Raw genomic sequence first — 24336 nt, forward strand, 5'->3', positions numbered from 1 at the left:
AGCGGATAAAAAAAATCACAAAAGAAAAATAAACTTCAGAAAAATAAACTAGATCTATGTGAGAGACAGTCTACTTAGGTTAGACTGTTTTCATAATTTGGTTCCAACATTTCCTAGTTATATGCCTTTGGACAATTATTTATCCTCTCTGTACTTCAGTTTCTTCATCTGTAAAATAAGGGTAATTAATAACTATACATATGGCATAGGGTTATTGTGAGAACGAAATGGGATAGCCCACATAAACTACTATTTATATGATCACTAGCTAATACTAAGCACTATAGGAAGCACGTGATAATATTAATTGTGACATTTTCAAAAAATATATATGTATCTGTGAATAATCTTCTATATTTCAATGTTCATTAGCAACACAAATCAATTGAAAATAATTATTCTTCTCTCTGAGAAAGAAGAGAATTTTATAGTCAAGTACCTCCTAAAGAGAATACCATGTAATGGAATAGATACCATCCTCAACAACATACTGCAAACTCCAACATGAGCTGTTTTAAGATTCTTTCTTATAAGATCCACCAACATAGACCTGCAAACATACACCAAAATATAATTCAGTTTAAGAAAAGATTCTACACTAAACCAATTTGGCATGATCCCAATGAATATCTTGATAATGGTCTGACCAAATCAATGAATAAAATGTAGGCTCTAGAATAATAAACTAGATATTTTTCAGGCAAATGTCTATAAGTATTTTTCTCAGCTTTTAAAGGTTTTCAAGAACATTGAACTTGAGCATACACTGTTATAACTGTTGAACAATCTTACGTTTAAAGGCTCTGGAGATTACCTAAACCAGTAGAAAACAAGCATTGCGAAGAAGGGGTTTATCTTTGCAATGTTCTAGAAGAGAACCTTAAACAAGTCTCCAAACCAGTCTGTCTAAAAAGGCAATGTCCTCAGCTCTGACTCCAGGAATTGCAAATTTGTGTGTGTAAACGAATATGTTCAAATCTGAGTTTTCAGAACAGCTACATTGCACAGTAGCATATTAAAATTTCTGGTAAATCATTGTCAGCATGATCTATGTTTATTTGTCCAATTATGTGACAGGACCTGTATCAGGGCCTGAGAATACAGTGGTGAACAGTACAGACAAGACCACTACCCTCGTAAAGTTTCTATGGCTGTGTTGGAGAAAGAAAAGAAGGTCTTAGGTATTAAAAACACTCTATGCTTCCCCCATCTTGTAACTAATGTCAAATAAATAAGAGACCGGCAGCAAAAGATTAAAATGTTCAGTGTATGTGGTTATAAATGAATGGTTGGAGAGGTCAGAAACTTTGAAGGCCATGAAAAGGGATTTAAACTTCATTCTATGTGTGAAGAAAAGGGAAGGCTTTTATCTTTATCTTTTTTTTTAAGATTTTATTTTATTTATTTATTTATTTATTTATTTGTCAGAGAGTGAGAAAGAGAGCACAAGCAGGGGGAGCATCAGGCATAGGAAAAAGCAGGCTCCCCGCTGAGTAAGGAGCCTGATGTGGGACTTGATCCCAGAACCCTGGGATTCATGACCTGAGCTAAAGGCAGATACTTAACCAACTGAGCCAACCAGGCATCCCAGGGAAGATTTTTAATTAGGGAACTAGCACTTTGTGATTTGAATTTTTATTGCCATGATGCAACCTAGGGGATTCGGTAGAAATCAAGAGCGGAAGGAAGAAATCATTGAATGGATACCAAAGAGTTGATAGCTCAGACTAGAATAATAGTGAGGAGGTGGAGGAGTGTATGGATTTGAGAAATATTTTGGAGAGAAAACAAAGTTCTTTAATTTTTTAATGCAGACACATTTGATAAAGAGCATTTTTTTTTTGCAGAATAGCTCTTAACAACCTTAAAAGGGTTCCAGAAGTACTGTTAATAGGAACGGCTCATCCGAAACTACATTCATTCACATCCTTGACCATCAAAAATAAGTAGGAAGGACTGTCCTTGCAAACACACTCCACAGACTCATCAATAATAAATGGCCTATTCCTAAAATTAGAAGTTAGGTGGCCCCAATTTAACTTCAAACCCCATTAAGTTAAAAGTATGGGAAGGTTGGGTGAGGTAAGGATACCCAGACATCTAAGATCTATGGTGAGCACAGCCATCAGAAGGCGAGGCAAGAAAAAAAAAAAGAAGAAGAAATATTGTTCAGGATACAATGAGAAACAGTTTTAAGCAATAAATGAGATCCACTGGATGCTTCGATGGAACAAGCTGTTGAGCATGCCAGGTGTGTGCAATCAGAGGCCAACTGACTCTTTTTGTGTCTAAGAATTAATTTGAGAAGAAAACAGATTCTGTAATAGCGACGGAAATCATGAGGAAAATGACTGCCTTTTGTGAGTAGAATGGGCCCCAGGAAAAAATAACCACTGATAATTTACTACTTCTTTTTTTTTTTTTTTTTTTTTTTGGTCCAACATACAAATAGCCATCACTAAATATGAGTAATACCTTAGTGTTTTAAGCCCAGGAAAGATAAAATAATAATAATAATAATAATAATAATAATAATAATAATAAAATCGAGGGCAGAATACCCAAAAATCATTTGGGTATTCTGTCCTTGAGAAGGCTAACCAAAGGTATTTTACATAGGACCTCACTCAATCCTCAAATTTCCCAGTGCCCATAAACACATCAAGCCTTTGCCACCAAAGAAAGGTTGAAAGTCCCAAGAGAATCATTGTTCTGTCTTTTTGTCTTTATCTGTCTCAGGGAAAATGCTCCCATCCCATCTGTTTCACAGATACTTAGATGAAGTCTCTCCAGATTCTGTTTCTTAGTCACTAATTGTGTCATCCCATTTAAGATTCCACCTTCTAACCATGTGAGCTGCCCATTTAATTTGGTTGTGGTCCTCTAGAGAACCCACAAAACCTTTGCCAGGTCATCATTGTTCCCTCTTTGGTCAATTTTTCAAGACTTTTCTGAGTCAGCTATCCAAGCTGTGCCTCAGTGCAGATTTCTGGACAAGTGCCAGAGAACAAAATGCATTGAGTTTCCAGTTCTGCCTCACCAGTGAAAATTTTTAACTTTATGTTATAATCCCAGACTACACTAAAACCAGCCACTCTAAATGGTTATTAGTATCTTTGAGCCACAAAATGCATCTCCAGTTTTTCCTAAGTCACTATTAAAGTGAAGGCAAATGAACACCAATAGTCACCAAAATTGTGAATAATTAAAACTAAATATGTATTTATATATATGTGTGTGATATGTATAAAAATATATATATAACTCAAAACAATGTTGCTATGTCTTCAAATCTTCAAAAATAAGTCAATCTCTGACAAAGATTATTTTATTATCAATTTGACATTTTATAAAAGAGAGAAGATATACAACATATTGGATTTTGTTATGGATTTTGTAACGTGTGTGCTAACTCACATCATTGTCATCTTCCTAAATTAAAACATCTCCAAAACTTCCACTGACTGTGAATCACTCCAAATTAATTCACAACTCAAGAAATATCTGTCATGCAAGTCCTTTAATGTTCTCTATGAAAAAAAAAAATCAATTCAAATGTGTTGCTCTCATCAGGCATAACACATGCCCATTAATGAAAGTATTTGGAAGAAAAAAACATAGCAAAATTAAATAAATGGTAACTGTGAGATAGTATAGAGTAGGCCTACATTTGCAAATATATCACATTCCAATGAAAGACATTTAATCTGAATATGTTAATTTTATGCATCATTGACTTAAAGAATCATAATTATATAAGTTTAGAGAATTCTGATGCCCACATTCAATGTTTGGCCAATAGACCTCTGGGAATTTTATAGGATTATTATACATATAATATGTATTTTATTAAACAAAGACCAAGGTTTGGAATATTCGGAATATTCGGAACATCAAAAATATCTAAAGGATATTTTTCCAAATATCAAAAGTATCTAAAGGATATTTAATTAATTATTTGCAGTTCATTGTGTTATTTCTATGTGCAAACTGTTTTCTCACATGTGAGGGAGTCAGTTAATATACTGGGTTATTAAAGGGAAAAACAGACTGATGAAGTATAAAAAAAGTGAATAGAAAGCACTGCAAAGACATTCTGGAAACAGCAACTCTTATTTGCAACTTTGGAGGAAAAAGGATTATCTGGAAGTTAGCGAGGAAATCATGTTGGGTATTCTGTCCTTGAGAAGGCTAACCAAAGGTATTAAAGAAAGTAATTTCAGCTTTTTTATGGATTCTTCTGGAAACTTTGCCAGTTCTGTTGTGGAGCGTGCATGACAGGCTGTTTTTGTGATGCGTGCCAACATGAATCCATAGGGACCTGTCCCATCTTTACAGTTATGTCAAGAAAGCATTATTTTATTGCACATTTTAAATAAATGCATATAGATTTACATATTTAGTTCTTCCGTTTAACGTGCCATCCCTATGCAATGGTAGTATAAAAAATGGTCACAAATTCAAACATATGTCTATATTTCACATAATGATAACAGTATTGTTTGTATTTCTTGCCCATGACATTTTGTGCAGCTCAAGGCATCCATCTGGAGGATCATGGGAAGACTTAGTGCTGTGTCTATTATTAGAGAACCACGCTAGGCTATGAAGCCTCCTTTCCCAGGTTCTGAGAAATTTGTATCTATAGCAGTGTTTCTCATGAAAGCATTACTAGCATTTCTGGAGTAGCAATTCTTTCTTACCCATACATTAAAAGATACTTACCATGTCTGGCTCCTAGGTAGTAATTGTCAATAATATTCTCTAACCATCATAACAATAATATTGTCCAAACAACTCCCCCTCCTCTACCACCATGACCACATTTCCAAATGTTTCTTTAAGGAGGAAGTACTAACACTGAGAACCAATGACTTAAACATGAGGGGGGAGACAAGAATAACTGTCAGAAAATAATTATAAAGAAAACTATAAAGAAAAATGAAAAATTATAAAGACCGGGGGACGCAGTCAGTTAAGTGTCTGCCTTCAGCTCATGTTGTGATCCCAGGACCCTGGAATCCAGCCCTGCCTCAGGTTCCCTGCATCAGGCTTCTCCCTTCCCTTCTGCCTACTGCTCCCCCTGCTTGTGCTCGCTCGTGCTCTCTCTCTCTTTAAAAAATAAATAAAATCTTTAAAAAGAAAAAAAGCAGAGAGGAAAAGATAGCATCAAGTGGATCAGGTTTTGGGTTCCTGTATCCCCCATAAACACAAATCCATATTGATAACAAACGCCTGCAGGTCCAGGAGAAGCATTTAGAAGCTTCTAAGAGGTGTGAGAAAGCCTAGGAACATGTGCATTAACATTTCACCATTCATTGTAAAAGTGAAAAGATGCAAGCTCTAGGAGGTGCCCCAAACCCAACCACTTCTAACCTGGGGCAGATGTGATTATGTGGAAAAAAATAGTAGAAGATTATAGATGGAGACACCAGAAGTGGCTCCATGCACTGTTGAAGAGAGATAGAGATAAAAGGCTGGGGGGCCAGCAGGGTGGTGGGGGGTGGACTAATTAACCATTTATAACCTGAGCTAAAGGAAAGAGACAAAGGAGGAGGAACTTAGAGACCAGAAGCAAATGGCCCAACAATGGCCCTTTGAGGTTCACACTCCTATATAACCCAGCAGTCACTAGTCCAGGAAGCCCTCCTCCTAACAATGATGATCCAATAGTTTTCACTTAAACTACATAGGAGGCTCTCATCACCCTGGTCCATGCCTTGCCCCTCCAGGGAGGCATAAAGGAAGGCAAAATTCTGAGACTGGGCACTTTTACCCCAAAAGCTATTACCTTAAAACACTGTGCACCATTACATTGTATTAAATTTACTTGATTAAACTAAAAAGTAAATGCAATTAATTTTTACGGGATATCATAGTTGGAGTAAAATTTAATTGCATTTTCTCTGCATATCTGAAAATACATAAACATTCATATGATCACATTTCCATGTGTGCGTGTGTGTGTGTGTATAAATTTTATGTTTAAGGTATGTGTGTGCTTATGCTATAGAGTATTTATTAGGTACAGGAAATTTTTTGATGAAACCTTGCAGTACAACATGTAAAAATCCTATACCTCTTTGCATAACTCTCAAACATGTAAACATAAATTCTGTGTTTAAGTTGTCAAAATACATATATTCCTTATAATAATAGTTTTCAAAATGCGAAATACCCCTGAGATTTTCTGAGACCTTTTAGGAGTTCTTGCTCTAAAACATTATTTTCACAATACCGGAGCTATATGTATTTTCCACTGAATCCACATTTGCATGAAGAGTATTAAAGCAGTATAAAAACAAAAGTGCTTTTGTTTTTAGCACACCTCAAAGCATTGAGACCAGTCTGTACGAGCTGTCATCATATTCTTTACATTTTGAAGGGATAAAAAAGCCAGTTTAACAAGACCCTTGATGATAATGATGAAAGTTACTGATTTTGCTAAAATATTAATTTTTCTAAACCTTATCACGGGTACATGTCTTCTTAATGTTTTATTTAACCAAATGAGAAGTGTACTGAAGCTCTCTATAGCATACTTCAGTACCATGGTTGGCTCAAGGAAAAGCACTTGTGTAATTAATTATTCTGAATTATAAGCTGAACTAGCCACTTTTCCCCATGAATCACCATTTTTACTCGAAAACATGACTGCAGGACAAACTATTCAGATGTTTATGAATAATTTCTTAAAAATGAATGAATGGATCCTGTTACTGTCAAGGAAAGTGGACCATATTTGTTGCTGATAACAAAATTTGAGCTTTCAAGTGAAAATTAGAATTTTGGAAAACTTATTTCTACCACCCTGAGTTTGATAGCTTCCCAATACTTCAAAATTTTCTCAGTTGGTTAAGCTTGATTTTGGCTCAGGTGAGGATCTCAGGGTTGTGAGATTGACACCCCTTCACCTCCCCCACCCCTCCACCCCCACTGCCCCCCGGCTCTGCCCTGAGCCTGGAGCCTGGTTTTGATTTTCTCTCTCCCTCTCCTTCTGCCCCCCCCCCTTCCCTGCCCTCTTAAAAAAAAAAAAAAACAAAAACACTTTTCTGATGAAATTGGTGGCAATATTAACAAAAGGGGTTTTTTATGTTATTTAATTAAATGTGTCACTTTTTGGCCAAACCAACATTTTCCAAAAGAATAATGCATAACATAACAAAATCATGCATGGATTTTGAAAAAATTCCAAGGGCAAGATAGGCAAATGGATTTTAATATAATTGAGTACGAAAGCTCACAGATACAGTTTCAGATTCTACTTTGGTACTAACCTGTCAAGTTCTAGTATAATACAGAGGCATATACAACATTATATGCAAAAGCTGTTAAAATTCCCCTCTTTTTTTCAACTACCTACCTGTTTGACCCTGGATCTTCTTTATAAACTTCAAAAGAAAAACAAATTGCAACAGTGTGAATGCAGAAGCAGATATGAAAATAAGGCTATCTTTTATTAAGCCAGCTATCAAGGAGATAGAAAAAATTATAAAACAATGTCATTATTCTCACTAATGATGTTGTTTTGGAAAATATTATTATTTAAAAATTATTTATTTTGTTAACAAATATGCTTATTAATATTATTTTTAAATCATTTAACACAAGTGCTTTTCTGTTATTTTTAAATGATTTAATAAATAAATACTAGGTTTTTTTTTTTTTGCTTTAACTTTTAATATGACAAGTATCAATAGATACAACCCACCTCAGCAAAAGTTTGGGGTCTTCAATAATTTTTAAGAGTGCAAAGGGGTCTTGAGACTACTGCCTTGAGGCATGGGTCAGCCATCTTCTATTATAGCCATATTTGAAAACCTGCACTCTTAATAACAAATATTTTAATCACATCCCTTATCCATTACTTATATAAGAAACTGATCTCCAGGGGCACCTGAGTGGCTCAGTGGGTTAAAGCCTCTGTCTTCGGCTCAGGTCATGATCCCAGGGTCCTGGGATGGAGCCCCGCATCAGGCTCTCTGCTCAACGGGAACGTGCTTCCTCCTCTCTCTGCCTGCCTCTCTGCTTACTTGTGATCTGTCTGTCAAATAAATAAATAAATAAATATTTTAAAAAGAAAGAAAGAAAGAAAGAAAAGAAAGAAAGAAAGAAAGAAAGAAACTGATCACTAATTCACTGAAGAGAGGCCCACTCACTTTGTTACTCTTATTGCCTGAGGGACAGATTCTCATTCAAATAGGAGCTGAAAGTCAATCACCATTTCTGCAGTGAACAGGACTCCCAACTGCTGGCAAGGTTTGCCCATGAGCATAATATGAAAGAGGCCACATGCGCCTCTCTCATCCTCTTATTCCTACCTGTTCAAATACATCTAAACTCACTTTTTATTTTGCAATTAGCCATTCAATAAATATTTTACAAAAACTTTATTGCCAGTTGGCAATACTATCAATAGAGCAAATGTGAAGTACGGCAAAAATTAACTGTATATGGAGTCTTTTTGAAACGGTTGCTGAAAAATACTTTCCTATGTATTGAGCAATATTAAATGAGAAAAGTTTTATATTTTTGGCTTACTTTTTTTTTTTTAATCAAATTGTAATACCTGTTCTATACACACGTACAAGCATGTACTCATCCATAAAACCACTTGCTATTCTCGAAACTTCCACAGAGTCACTAATTATCTGTTCCTGATTTTTCATCAGCTTCTGCTCTCAAAAGTAAAACATACATGGCTAAGTCAGTGTAAATTTTGAATCCATTTTTAACTTGATATTTCATAAATTCGTTTTAAAATCCCCATTTGTTTTATTTATTTTCTTTCTCAAAGTATTTAATTGGGACTTCTTTTCATTTCAAATACCATAAGCAATACAGAATAGTTCTCGATGCTGTTGTGAAAATAAAACATTCCCAGTTGCTAAAATGGATAAATTTGACCTTATAGAAATTTAAAAATAAATAAATAAATAAATAAATAAAAACAGGCCAGCTATGCTTTAACTTCCCTCTGGATTCCCATTTGGTTTAGTTTTCTGGGAAATCTGTTTGTGGGAGAATGGGGCAGCCAGGTCTATAACTGAGCTGTCGATCAGATGCAATGGCAAAAAGGAGAAGCCATATGGCCCACTGCTATTTTTCATGTTGAAAAAATGACAAATTTTTATATTCAGTTCCCACCAATTTAATTACACTCTATAGAGAAAATATACTCTGCAACACATGCACTGATCCAAGGCTCTTTTTTCAAATTAACCAAATTAATGTGTACTGACTGAAAACCCATATTTCTACTCTTTTGAACCAGTGCTACAAGTAGAAGCTAAACATACAGTTAAGTGTAAAAAGCAGTAATTTTGAATTCAAACAGAATTAGGTTTTTCGTATTCATGTGCAATAATTTATTATATAGAATATTTATTTAAAGTAACATTCTATGTATTCAAACTGACATTAGAATAATAGGTATTTTATACAGGTTTACAAGTCAGTTAACAAAACTACTTTGGCCAGAGTTCAGCATATATGTCCTAAAAAATTACTTCATATTTTTCTTTAATTAAACCATGTTTAAAACGCAGGAGGATGCTATTTAAAGGAACTACACTATGTAACTAAGAGCCATTTTGTAAAGCAAAATTGCTTTTCTCCTTCCTTATCTCTACTATTTTCCTTGTATTGCTTCTGATTTTTCACTACTTTTCTTGCATGATAATAACAATGTGACCCACTGATACAGTAATCAATGTAAACCTTACTATATTGTTAGTTTTTTATGTATGTATTTGTTCTGTGTCTATTCATGCATATGGTATAAATTATGTATATGATATATAATACATATCCCATCTGTATATACAATAACCACTACCAGCACTAGCAAAAGTACATTTCTATAAATATTTACTGATTGAAAACTTTTCCATTTTGAGTTGATTCCAGAACAAGCAAGGAAATGCAACATAAAAAACCTTATAATACATATGAAATGTAAAGATTACCTCTCTTCTAACTACAGAATGGAATTCAAGTTTACTGAGTTCCTTAATAATAGAAAAAGCACTAAATAGAATAAGGACAGGGGCGCCTGGGTGGCTCAGTGGGTTGAGCCCCTGCCTTCGGCTTGGGTCATGATCTCAAGGTTCTGGGATCAAGCCCTGCATCAGGCTCTCTGCTCAGCAGGGAGCCTGCTTCTCCCTCTCTCTCTGCCTGCCTCTCTGCCTACTTGTGATCTCTGTCTGTCAAATGAATAAATAAAATCTTAAAAAAAAAATTTAAATAGAATAAGGACAAATTTAAATGCAATTTAACTTTTAATATTAATAAATCATATATACTGGATGAAAAGCCTTTTTAATGGTTCTGTATGACTCAATCTCTGTCAGCATAAGGGAATGTCATAAAGCTGGGCAAAAAGGATTTAATTGGAATTTTCAAATTCAATATTAGGTTCACTTAACAGCTTATAGGACCTGATGAGCAGAGTACTTGCCCTGTGTTTTCTCTACTGCTTCTAAATCTTGTTTATAAAAATTTAATTTCAGTGTAATTATAGGAGTTAATCCAGTGAACAATAAGTGCCTGCATCTACACAGTTTCTTAGTAACTCAGGAAAAATTCAAATATGTCTTTTGCATATCACAGTGGCTGGGTGAGAATCATTTTATGGCCAAACCAATCAACTATCTTCTTTACAATGATTAGAAGAAATTTATTAAAATGAAAATAACATGCAATATGTTGGTCATGCACTATAAAATACATAATCATCTCAATTATTTCAATCAAGAATAGAAATTTTCCATGTAAAATTATTTTTAAAGAGAAGAGTATTTCTAACAGTGATTTCTCATCATCGCATTATTTTCACGCTAATGCCCTTCAAAGGCTTTGAGTCAAACAAAAGTATTCAACTCTGTTTTCTACTATCAGTATGACACTTGAGAAATTATTTAAGTACTGTGATCCTGGGTTCCTTTCTGCAAAATAATAATGATAATATTACTCTCCTCATAGGGTTATATAAATTTATAAATGAAATGAGTAGTGTCACATAGTGGTATGGGACATCTTATGTGATAGGATCACATAGTACATGCTCAGTAAGGGGGATCAGAAAAATATTTCTAAAATATAATAGTAATAATAATAGTGGAAACAAAAATAATGGCACTGCACTAAACATGTCTATGGATTATCTCATTTAATTTTAAAACAATAGTGTAAGGTAAGTTCTCTTTTTACCCCTATTTTACAGATGAGGAGAAGGAGATACAGAGGGCTTAAGAAACTTGTTACTGTCACACAGCTAATAAAAGAGCAGAAATTGACTAAGTAAATGTAGCAGCTATTATTATCATATTATTATCCTCATCATCACCATCATCAACCCATTTGGTGATCTCTGCAGCAGACTAGGCTATAAAAATGAGTTCTTGGGTACTTCCAAAGATAATTGCCTCCTTTTGGAAGGAATCCAGAACAAGCCCACATTAAGCTAAATTCTGCATTGGAGTGGGCTGTTATACAGTTGGGAGGATTTATTCCAAGCACCTAGAAGACTCATGGAAGATGAATAGATAGAATTTGTCAGATTTTCCTTTACCTTTAAACATAACCCAATGCAATGAAGAGGACAATGTCATTTTATCCATACACAAAGGCATTTTTAAACATTACAATGAGCTCATCTGGTGGTCATTCCCTGGGAAATTAAGTACCGAGTCAAAGATAAGCATGCACACCTCATATAAAATATGGTCTGCATTGTTAATGAGTGATAAAAGTTAATGGGACTATAGTGTAAGGTTATGAGTCTACACCAAAGCAATTGAAAATGAAAAGGTAGAGTTTACTCAAGTTTAATTCTATAAAGCTTTTTATCAAAAGTATTTACTTGTTTTGTCTCCCCTACCTATTTAATTATCAAAAATAAATGTAAAGTTGTAGTATTTTGGATATAAATTAATAATGAATGCTCATTTTTCTAAAGATTTTTTCAATGACTCATGATCATATACGTATAATCATTTTAAAACATTCTTATCAAAGATGAGACTTAATGATTTCAAAGAGCACCATAATATATTATTTAAGAACATAACAGAAAAACAAATGCAATATTAATATAAATATATTCTCATTATTTTTTCAAAAACCTAGATGAATGTTCCAGGGATTTAATAAGAATTCCTAATATGCTTCAAATGACTTTAACTTTTATTTTCTTAACTGTTAACAATAATCAATTCTTTTCTTTTCTTTTCTTTTCTTTTTTTTTTTTTTTTAATCTCTACCCCCAACATGGGGCTTGAACTCACCACCCTGAGATCAAGAGCCACATGCTCTTCCAACTGAGCCAACCAGGGGCCCCTATTGTTATCAATAATCAGACATTTAAAGTATGCTGTGTTTTTTTCTTTTAATTCAGTTTTTTAAAATAACTATTAGGAACGCATGTTGTTCTTTAAAAAATTTAGAAAACTTCACAAAAATTGGAAGAATTAAAAACACTAGTTGTACCTGGAGATTTAATATTCAAATCAATGTTTGGAAGACTTGATAAATAAAGCCAAACACTAGGAAAGCATTTTCTAACAAGACTGCTAATGGAAAATCACCTAATACAACAACTGATGACTAGAGAGAATATACCCAAAGCCATTCGAAAGTTGAGTTTTCACATCTCAGTACTGTACTGCCTCCTACGTGACAATCACATTCCTCCCATGCTTTGTAAGAATGAAATCAAAAGCAAGACCTCACCACCCCCAAGTACTTATCAGCAATTCTCCTTTCACTTCTTGACATATTTTAGGGTATACCTCAGGTCAAGATCAGGGACCAGGAAGAATATCCTTTGAATGAATTTATTTCTGCTTTTATCATTTCCTTTTTTTTGGGATCTCTGATTCAAACCTGGGTAATCAATGGAGAAGAGACAATAGATTAAAGGGAGCAGGACAGAAAAGATGGCAGACATTTTCTTCTTCTTCTTTTTTTTTTTAAAGATTTTATTTATTTATTTGACAGACAGAGATCACAAGTAGGCAGAGAGGCAGATAGAGAGAGAGAGAGGGGGAAGCAGGCTCCCCGCTGAGCAGAGAGCCTGATGCGGGGCTCGATCCCAGGATCCTGAGATCATGACCTGAGCCGAAGGCAGAGGCTTTAACCCACTGAGCCACCCAGGCGCCCAGGCAGACATTTTCATTATCCAAGAGACTCTATATTTTAAAATGGGTCATTTGTGTTTCTATATTCCCAGTTAACGAGTCATCATGTCTCTAGTTATGATTATTTTATTTAGTGGAAATTGTTTCAATCACCATTGAAGCCCAATTGAAAATTTTAGGCTCTTAGCAGGTGAGATGAAATCTGGAGTCGGAAAGACCCCAGTTTTGATCCCTTCATATGGTCCTTCACATATTCACTATAAAACTGGAAAAGTTCCTTAGTGCCTGTGAGCCTCTAAGCTGAGATCTGTAACAAGCAAGACATTACTTCATAGGATCATTGTAAGAATTCAGATGCTTAGCTTGGGCTTTACACTTAGAAGGTGGTTATTGTTATAATTCCTTCTACAGGATACCACAAACCACAACTTAAGTCTAGGGTCCTGGTGGCAGTGGAGGAGACCTGCAAGACGCAGTCACCATTTAACTAACCTCCAAGTTACTGGAGTTGTTAATCCAAGTTGTTAACTAACCATTTGTTAACGAACCTCCTTACCTGTCCAAGATCCCCCTTCTCATTGAAAGCTGTCATTCTCCTCCAAAGCATTCCTCCTTCTTCACCACCATCTGTAAAGCTAGGGTAGACCTTTAATGTTAATCATTTGGTGCAAGTTATTTACATGAAGGTATGAAAAAGGCTTAATGGAACTGTGGACTTTTGCCCCTTTCAAGGGCCAAATAATTGACAACAGAGATGCTGGGGATTTTTCTTCCTGTATAAGAGAAGCTCGGCTACCTTAAATAAATTAATAAAGAACCTAAATGTAATGATGAAGTATTTACCAGGGTAATTTTAACTCCTCCCTATTTTCTATTAAAGAAGCAAAAGTTAACCTGCCGAAAGAACCATAACCTATAAATATTATACAGTTGTTGTTGTTGTTTGTTTGTTTGTTTTAATTTTTGCTGAATTTGCTCTTCATTCTCACAGGAAAAAAACTTCATTTCCATAAGGACAAGGATCTTGTCTGTTCTTCTTCGTGGATCCATCGGAAGCACCTGGAACAGTGTCTGGTACATGGGGGATGCTCAGTAAACATTTGTTGAAAGATCAGGAAAAATACATCCTTAAACTCCTGCCCTCCTTTAGAAATTTGCAAAAATAGATTAAAAAGTAAATAAAAGCAAACATGCTTTGATTTATTTGAAAGTCACACAAAAGGAGATGTCCCAAGCATTGTGTTTATGACTACAGCCTTTGATAAGTAGTCCTGCGTTTGAATTTGGGCTGTACGACCCTAAGTAAATCACTTAATTTCTCTGTTTTGCCTCAATATCCTTCTTCTGTAGAATGGGTATGCTGCTACCTCATAGTATTGTTATTATGATTAAATAAGGCACTGAATGAGTAAAAGGCCTACAAAATTTCCTGACATAAAAGTAAGCCCCAAGTGAGCCTTGGGTGTTTTTTTGAAACATGAAATTTTGCTGAGGAAGGCACTGAGGCCCATGAAGTAAATGACAGCTGGAGGTCCCACAGCCATCCGGCAAAGCCAGAACCAAACAGCCCGGTTTCGAGTCAGTTTATCAAAGTTTTTCCCACTGTACTAAGCTCCCTGCTCATCTCTTTATATATGGTCTCTAAAACTACTTGCAAAAAGAAAAAGATGTGTGCTTCACACTTTCTCGCAAAGACTTTTCGAAAAATGCAAGATTCCCAGATGCTTGCTGGAAATATTGAGAAAACCCTGAACCATGCCACACAAAGCAGTTACTATAACTACCCTAATCCTGAGTTTCGCAGACTTATGGAAAATTTATGTTCTTGAGCGTTTGTGAGCACATAGCTCAGGCAAACGGGAATCCAAACAGCAATCCTTGAGGTGTCTTCAGGATGAATATAATATTCAGAGTCACCGAGTGCTTCTCTTCCTCCTCCGGTCTCACCTCCCTCGGCTCGCAGCATTCCCCACAGCTGGTGCTGGAAACCGCGAACTGCTCGCTAGTGCGGGCGGGGGCGGCCGAGGGGCCGAAGCCGGAGGCGGTGGAGATGAGGCGAGTCTGAGCAACCAGCGCAGCGCCGGCGCCGAGCTCAGCCTGGAACACAGTCTTCCCGGACCTGTCAAGTCAGACCTCACGTGCACACCAGGAGATCTAAGCAAGGCAACCTAACCAGCCGCGGCCTCCGAGCGCTGCGCAGATGTGCCGGGAGCGGAAGGTGAGTCACCCTGCCCTCCTCCCCACCCCCACCCCGTGTCCAACAGGTTGGACGGGGCGCGACTCCAAGGGGCCCGGTGGGCACACCTCTAGGCTCACCTGGGCACCGCGCTCGGCTGCTCCCTTTACCGAGTCGGCGTTACTATTTAAACTCCTGCCCCAGCCCACGCCTGTTCTATTCCTTATCTTTTTGCCTTCCCTTCTCCTAAAAGGAGAGCTCCGCTCTGTGCCGGAGAACAAGCCCAGAACGCCTGCTCTCTGGGAAACTTGGGCCGGCAGAAATGGCTAAACCCAAGGGCTCAAAGTGCCTCGATACGCGGCGGCAAACGGTGATCCCTAGTCCTTAGTCACTCACTGGGACTTGAGTTAAAAGTCAAAACCAATTATCCTTATTCCTCAACCAGGAGGTCGAAACCTGAGGGAGGGAGGAGAAAATAGAGCGTGAGTGACAATCAGACCTGAATGAGAATGAATAGGAGCAGATGATGTGGCCCCCTCGCCCTGGGCACCCTCCGCCACGTGCTCACGCCCCCAGCGACCATTCCCGGGGAGGCCTCTGAAGCCGCCGCAGGAAAAGACGACGGAGGAAATACAGAGCCTCAAGTTGGAGAGAACTCAGACCCGGCTACCACTTCCCCTGCTTTCTGAACTTTTCCTCTTGGTCTCCTGGGCTGGAGTGAGTCTTACCACCACCCCCGCCCCTGGCCGCGGTTCGTTCCCCCCAGAGTCATCCTGTCCTCCTCCCCCACTCTAGACCTCCTACCTCTCCCTCCCCGCCCGCTCCACCCCCTCGGTAGCGAAGCATTGAATCCGTACACCTCCCAGGCAGGGAATCTCCAGCATAAACTTAGTAGGGGTCGGGGCGGGGAGGGGGGGGGGGGCGTGAGTCCGGGAAGGGTTTCGGCGCCCGGCAGGGTGCCCCGGGACTGTCCCCGCCTAGACCGCGTCTAAGCTTCTCCCCACCCCCGGCGCGATCCTTCAGCCCCGGCGCGATCCTTCAGCCCCGGCGCCCCGGCCCGCGAGCGCTGAGATCGCGCACTCGCCGCGCCCTAGCGGCCGCAGGCGGAACGAGCACAGGGGGTGGAGAGTGGAAGGGTGCGCGGGCGGGAGGCACCCCCCTCGGGAGTCAGGGAAATCCCGGCTGCCACCAGGGGCCGTGCCACCACCCTCGCCGGACCGAGGCTTCCGGCGCGCCCCCCAAATTTGTGGCGCCCTCACACAGCGGCGGCGGGGATGGAGCTGCCTCCCCGAGGGCGGGCGCCGCCGGACTCGCCGCTGGACAGCTGCTCCCTGACCTCGCTGGACTCCAGCGTTTTCTGCAGCGAGGGTGAAGGGGAGCCCCTGGCGCTCGGGGACTGCTTCACGGTCAACGTGGGCGGCAGCCGCTTCGTGCTCTCGCAGCAGGCGCTGTCCTGCTTCCCGCACACGCGCCTTGGCAAGCTGGCGGTGGTGGTGGCCTCATGCCGCCGCCCCGGGGCCCTGACCGCCGTGCCCAGCCCCCTGGAGTTCTGCGATGATGCCAACCCCGTGGACAACGAGTACTTCTTCGACCGCAGCTCGCAAGCATTCCGCTACGTCTTGCACTACTACCGCACCGGCCGCCTGCACGTCATGGAGCAGCTGTGCGCGCTCTCCTTCCTTCAGGAGATCCAGTACTGGGGCATCGACGAGCTGAGCATCGACTCCTGCTGCAGGGACAGGTACCCGAGAGGCGCGCGGTGGCTGGGCGGGGAGGCGGGCGCAGTGGGGGAGAGGGCAGCAGAGGTAAGATAGGAGATTCACACAAGCCTCGCTGGATCCAGGCCTCATGACCTGAGGCCATTTCTGAGCTGTTTAAGGTGGGGTGGCGATGAGGTCTGGAAAGCGTCAGAGCCACCTTTGGACTGGAACTTTCGGAACCTCTTCCTTTTTTGAATGAACGTGTGCCGATTCGTTTTTAAGGTAAAGGAGGTCAGGTCTGAAATAAATATTTGATGATGGAATAAATGAGTCAGAAAAGCTGTAATCCAAAAGATGAATGTATAGAGATGGAGGTCTCAGTGGGGAGCTTTATCATTTATCAGACCTAGAACACTAACTTTATTTTCTTTTTATTTCTTTATTCTTTTTTGACATTTTTTTATGTTCAGTTAGCCAACGTATAATACATCATTTGTTTTTGAAGAACACTAAACTTGGAGGGAGAACTACTTTAAATACAGGAGATAAAAAATTGGTTCCTTGACTGTGAATGTTTGTGGGACTTTAAGGATGACTTTGCTTTTATCTTGCTATTAGTGCTAGTTCTTCATGAAGACCTTTCCATTACACGCACACAAAAGCTCCATATGGCAAACTTATGTTCTTGTTACAAGAAAAATGAGTAATAAAATGCATTAAAGTAGATTTGTTGTATATAAATCCTTTTGTATAAACTTCCACCAAGAAAGGGTCATTTTTAAAATAATAATCCTGAATAAATTTTGAATACTGTGGGAAGGAGACAGCCTGGGTAAAATATGAATGGACATTTCCTGCATTTTACCAACATAAAAAGCATGACCTCACTGCTAAGTTTAATTTTCTTTTGACATCTATATTTTTGAAAAGTTAGATTAATCACCAAGTTGTTTTCTCTAAAAGATACTTCAGAAGAAAGGAGCTGAGTGAAACGTTAGACTTTAAGAAGGACACAGAAGACCAGGAAAGTCAACATGAGAGTGAACAGGACTTCTCCCAAGGACCTTGTCCCACTGTCCGACAGAAGCTCTGGAACATCCTGGAGAAACCTGGATCTTCCACAGCTGCTCGAATCTTTGGGGTCATCTCCATCATCTTTGTGGTGGTGTCCATCGTCAACATGGCCCTGATGTCAGCTGAATTAAGCTGGCTGGACCTGCAGCTGCTGGAAATCCTGGAGTACGTGTGTATTAGCTGGTTCACCGGGGAGTTTGTCCTGCGCTTCCTGTGCGTGCGGGACAGGTGCCGCTTCCTGAGAAAGGTGCCGAACATCATAGACCTCCTAGCCATCTTGCCCTTCTACATCACTCTTCTGGTAGAGAGCCTGAGTGGGAGCCAGACGACACAGGAGCTGGAAAATGTGGGGCGCATTGTGCAGGTGTTGAGGCTGCTCAGGGCTCTACGCATGCTAAAGCTGGGCAGACATTCCACAGGTATTCAAATTTCAGTGATGCTTTTTAATTTGCCATTGTTTGTAACCATTAGTGCTTGACTACAGTCCAAGAGAAGTGACTGTGAATTGATACTCTGAATTACCAACTCTCAACCTTTACCCAACCAGGATCTCCAAAAAGGTGTTGGGAAGCAAAATGCTGAAGTTGTTATCAGGTATAGAGAAGATGTCTCTCCCACTCCTTCTCTCCATATGACAGGTGAAAAACAGTTTGACCGCTTGTTAACCTCGATTTTTTTAACCCAGTGCTCAGAAGTTGTACAAAAATTAAAGACACTCTGCCTGTAGAAGGTTCTAGATAAAATATGCATAAACAGCACATAAAAAGATGCATAAATTATTCATGATATATAGGGACATAAGCCACTTTCTCTTCTGTGTCCAAGGAAGGGCTTACCCCACACGTTCCTGGGCAAAAAATAAAGTCAGCCTTGTAGGGCTTTCTTTAGCCATGCAGAAAGTGCGATGACCAGGCACTGGTGGCCATCCCATACTTTTTGAAGAGACAGTGGATATATTTGCTTTGGAAGAAAGCTGAAGACACTGATTAAATGCTTTAATGCTTTAGTTAGTATCTGAGAATTTTCTTGTCCGTAAACCTGGATGCATGAGAGAGATGGTAACAGGAATTCCTTAAAATCTAATGAAAATCTAATGAACGCTCTCCCTAGAGAAATCCCCACACAACACTCAGTTTTGCATGAAAGTTAGAGTCAAGGTCTGGGGTAGTCACACAAATCCATTAAGGATGATTCTTGAGTTCCTGAGGGCAAGAATTCTCAGTGGCTGGTCCTGTGGCTGTTGGATGTTCTGGAGTTCCCTTATGTTAGATTTTAATGAAAATAAGAACCCTCTGAAAAGCTTGTTAACAAGCAAATTCTGAGCCCCGATCTGTGAAGAGACAGATTTTAATATTTGGGGGTGGGTTGAGGAGCATACATTTTAACAGGCTCACAAGGGATTTTGGTGGACTCCACTTTAGAAAACACTGGAGTAGGAGGATACTGTGTTAAGACAGTACATATTAACACAATACACAAAATACAAGTAATTTAGCTAGGAAGTCCCATTACCACCTTATTTCCCTAAATATATGCCTGACTGGTCACCTAAACGAAGTTGAGGGTCATTGTCTCTCCCTATTCATATAGGGAGAACTTAACTTCAAATATTTTTTTCCCCACATGTCTGAGGTAATTAGGACTTCTCCTAACATAATTTTGGTAGTGTATTTTCCTAGGTAGTCTCACAGAGCAGGGATTTGATAATGGGGTTTCCAACAACTTTTAGAAGTACCACTCTTTGTTTTCTGACACACATAATAGGATGCTTTCTCCTAGTATTTATAAACTCCTTACAAGATTCGATTTAAAAACACCCAGTGAAGACTACATTTTTTTCCCAAAAGAAAAGAAAAAGAAAATAATAGTAATTTACACCGTGTCACCTCTTCAAAGTTTTTTTTTTAAATCCAAAGCAGTACAAAGTATTAATAAAGCCTTAATTTATTGAAAGGATATGAACGCTTACATAAATATTTGACAATTTTATGTTGTGCATCACATTTAGCAATATATAGACATTGATGACATATTTCCCTATGTATTAACTATAAATACAAGTTGAGAGGTATTCATGAATAACAGGAGGACAATGGTGGACCAGAGAGCTAAAGTGTAAATCCTGGCTATGTAGCTTTGTAGTAGACATGCCACTTCTCTGTGTCTCAGTCTCCTCATCAGGAAAATGGCATAATAATTGCATCAATCTCATATTGTTTTTTGAGTATTATCTGAGTTAATAGATGTAGCATACAGAAATTCCGACCACTTTGTGTTTCTTTACAAAATTATTTAGAACATTTCATCTTGAAATGAAAACAGGCTTCTAAACACTGCTTTTTCTCATGCTGTCAATATATTTCAGAAATACAATTCAATGCAGACACATCAAGGTCAGTTTCCTAAAAGATATTCTAAAAAAAAAAATCTTCTTTTGAAGTTAAATGTCAAAATTAATATTCCTTAATTTTTAAAAATAGCTGGTAAATAATTTAAGAATATCTTAAAGTTTTAAGAACAAAATTTAAAAATAATGAGGGCACAAATGGCATTTTAATGCAATTTCAAATACTCGCTAGTGAATAAAAATTAAATGATTCTAAAAGGTATTACTCTGACCTTCAGAGACAGCCTGACCTTCAGGCTGATATGACTTCAAAATTTTTAGCAGTGTTTGTGAAATCTGGTGTCGGGGAGATGCCATTTTCAAACTCTAGTCCCATTATGGGCTCATCTGACTCTCCTTAGGGCTGAGTTTCTCTGGAGATGGGATTGGACTCTCTTGGGTATCACATAGGAGTAGGGAATGCAGCAATGCCTCATAGTGAGTGAATTTCCTAGTAGCTTCAGTCCCCCATACCATTCGCAGTGAAAGAATAATCTGTATTCAGGTCTATCTCTGTACAGGAAAGCAGAAATTCTATGTACTCCAGGGAAATGTTTCCCTATAGCTTTGGTACTATGGGTGCGAATTTCAGTGCATGTCACGGGAGTTCAGGAATCCCTCCTGATAAGCCTTTAAGATGCCCTGTGGACGGTGAACAGACATAGCGTGATCTCATGTCAGTGCGGTCACTGAAGCCTAACTTGCTCCTGCCGGTTCACCTCGTTCTTCTGGTGGACGCTCTTTACTGCTTCTGGCTTTCAGATAGCAACGCCCTGATTATGTTCAGCTTCGTTAGGAGGGTGAATAAAGCAGACACATAGAATGTAAGGAGACAGCATTAAACTGTGTGCCAAAGTGATGCATGGAAATGCAGGCCTGGCCAAGTGAGCCCTCCACGTGCCACGCAGCAGTGGACTAAAGTGTCATTCCTGTCATCGTCCCCTGCCTGCCTTATAACCTCATATGTCACCTTTTGTGTGTGTTTCCATAGTAGGTGTTTAGTAAATGTGTAAGTAGATGAATGAACCTAACCAGATTTCTTTCTATCCTTTGCGATCTGGCCCCACCAACGAGACTATGAGCTCCCTGAAGGAAAAGATTATGATTTATCATCTCGGTATCCCCAGAACATTGCCCAATGCTGGAGACATGTTAGATACGAAATGCATGTTTGTGGACAGATAGCCGGGCAGGAGAGGGGAAGAAAGGGAAATGGAAGGTGGCGAGGGGAGGAAGGGGCGCCGGTGACTGACGACAGTTGTTCTATTCCAGGATTACGCTCCCTCGGGATGACAATCACCCAGTGTTACGAAGAAGTCGGCCTACTGCTCCTATTTCTGTCCGTGGGAATTTCTATATTTTCAACTGTGGAATATTTTGCTGAGCAAAGCATTCCTGACACAACCTTCACAAGTGTCCCTTGTGCATGGTGGTGGGCCACAACATCCATGACCACTGTGGGCTACGGGGACATTAGACCAGACACCACCACGGGCAAAATTGTGGCCTTCATGTGTATATTATCAGGAATCCTTGTCTTGGCCTTGCCTATCGCCATTATTAACGACCGCTTCTCCGCTTGCTACTTCACCTTAAAGCTGAAGGAAGCAGCCGTCAGACAGCGGGAAGCTCTGAAGAAACTCACCAAGAATATAGCCACTGATTCCTATATCAGCGTTAACTTGAGGGATGTCTATGCCCGGAGCATCATGGAGATGCTTCGGTTAAAAGGCAGAGAAAGGGCAAGTACTAGGAGCAGTGGGGGCGATGATTTCTGGTTTTGAATTCACTTTCAATTTATGTACAAAAGCTTGTGTACAACTAAACCCAACTGATAAAGTCTTGATATGATATGGATGTCTGTGTACTGTTGAAGAGTCTCTTTTGAGTAGCACCCGTGTTAGTTTTTACTGATACATTGCTTGGTCTGCTAGAATAGTTCACGTTCCCCAAACCAAGTGCACACTGAGTCTCACCACTAGTCATTTAACACAACCCAATACAAGGAGGCCAAAGGTTTGAATCATCAACTATAAAATAAGAGTGCAATACAAACCATAAAGTTTAAAGCTTTACGTATCACTGATTTTAGAAGTTCTTTGCATCACTAATTTAAGAGAATGGGAGTTAAACTGCGTAGCCCAGAGCAAAGATAAGTGAATATTTAGGAACATCCTGAACGACTTGGCTATTTAAAGACATTCTCCAAGTAAATAAATCACTCCTTTCTCCATCAGTTAAAACTGTTAAATACAACAATTCTCTTTGCAAGCAAAAATCCTGATTTGACGGCCATAGATGGTGACCCTGTCTTCTCTCTGGTGCAAACCCCTGGTCACAGAGGGACTAAGTTCTGATTCCCATTGTTACTATCAGAGGTAGGAACCCCCAAACTGCTTAGCCAACAGCAAAAGAGGCTGTATAGAGACTTTGAGAACTGTGCCTTCTCATCCTCTCCACTGATTGCATTCCTGTAGCCTAGAGCAGGCGTTTTCTGCATCCCTGGGAAATCAGAGGGTCTTCAAAAATCTCTTTATTGATGTGGTGTTCAAATTATGTCTTTAAAATCACAAATATATAAATGTGAAGTAATGAACATCCTAAATATAGATACCGAAATTATTACATAGTCTTATTTCATAAAATGAGAATGATATGTCAAATGATACCACCGGTTGAACTGGAAGATCTTTTTTTTTTTAACAAAAAATATTATAGCCCTCTGACTGCTGGGGCATATAGCAAATGTTCAGACTGCATCCGTGATAATGATGAAATTCATGGACATTCTATTATATGATTAAAACCAGAAGTTCTAAACCTGAGAATTAGTTAATGATTCCCGATAGTCTAGTTGAGGAGATTTTAATTTGCATTTTCAGTGTGTTTAATAGTGCCTCCAAGGGGGTGAAATTGGTTCTTGGGGGCAAAATATCAGTCCTTTTACTCATAAAACAGATACATACATGCAGTACACGAACAGATATAGAGTATATCTATGGTGTTAAAATGTCGTGGGGTAGAAAATTAGAGGAAACATTGCCTAGGAGGCTCTTTGCCAGGGTTAGATGGTGCTAAGAAATACACATTGAGAAATACTGCTTTAATATATGGCTCTACCATAGTTCACCAAGTCTATTTAAAACACCCTATTGTATTATGTACCACAAAAAAGTGGGGAAGGGAGGAAAGGGGGAAGGAAAGAAGGAAGAACAGAAGGGAGAAGGAAGGAAGGGGAAGGGAGGGAGGGAGGAAAGACAAGAGAAGCCATTCAATTATAAGAGACCATCGATTATAAAATGCATCCAGATTTTGGATATGTAAAAATTTTAAATATGCATCTTAAATCAATAAAATATCATATACACTACCTCCGGTTTTCTGGTATGCATGCTTAAGCTCTGAAAACATTTTCAGTGATGTCATGAGTTTCAGATTGTATGCTAAAACATTTTAATCCACTTGGCTTATTTCCACTTCTCCCAAATATTATGAAAGATTTAGGAGATATGAATGGTAATAAAATAAATATTTTCCCTCTTACACAATTCACAGGTGCTGGAGTATAGCATAGGGCCACTAATTCTAGTATAAATCCCATCCATAGTCTGAAGATGAAACAGAAGTTAGGTATAGAAGCCAAACTTTCTGTGGCTTCTCTAGAACTCTACCCATTAAGAATAGTTGCTCTGATCCGGGTCTGTGTTCTATACTCATTGTGCATGATGTCATTAATCCCAAAATATCCCTATTAAACAATTATTATTATACTGTTGTAAGTATTAGTTTATTACATTTATTCATTCAACAAATATTTATTTAGGACCCATCTGTGGGGTGGGCACTGGAGATTCTTAAACC

At 38.9% G+C, this 24336-nt stretch overlaps 1 protein-coding gene across 1 annotated transcript; it reads left to right on the forward strand.

The window, feature by feature from the left end:
- The first annotated feature begins 16589 nt into the window (after positions 1-16589).
- LOC111146813 (potassium voltage-gated channel modifier subfamily V member 1) lies at positions 16590-22259 on the forward strand. Its single transcript, XM_022502507.1, has 3 exons — positions 16590-17056; positions 17979-18508; positions 21748-22259. The coding sequence occupies exons 1-3, from the start codon at positions 16590-16592 to the stop codon at positions 22257-22259; spliced, it is 1509 nt and encodes a 502-aa protein (XP_022358215.1).
- Positions 22260-24336: the final 2077 nt, after the last annotated feature.

This window comes from Enhydra lutris, unplaced genomic scaffold (assembly GCF_002288905.1).
Source record: "Enhydra lutris kenyoni isolate GAN:26980312 unplaced genomic scaffold, ASM228890v2 scaffoldscaffold14, whole genome shotgun sequence".
Taxonomy (NCBI): Eukaryota; Metazoa; Chordata; class Mammalia; order Carnivora; family Mustelidae; genus Enhydra; species Enhydra lutris.

What these genes read in the sequence shown, in the direction of transcription:
- LOC111146813 (XM_022502507.1), top strand. Translation starts at nt 16,590, where the DNA reads ATGGAGCTGCCTCCCCGAGGGCGGGCGCCGCCGGACTCGCCGCTGGAC. An exon ending in GACTCCTGCTGCAGGGACAG is followed by an intron (nt 17,057 to 17,978) that starts GTACCCGAGAGG and finishes TTTCTCTAAAAG; the next exon opens with ATACTTCAGAAGAAAGGAGC. An exon ending in GCTGGGCAGACATTCCACAG is followed by an intron (nt 18,509 to 21,747) that starts GTATTCAAATTT and finishes GTTCTATTCCAG; the next exon opens with GATTACGCTCCCTCGGGATG.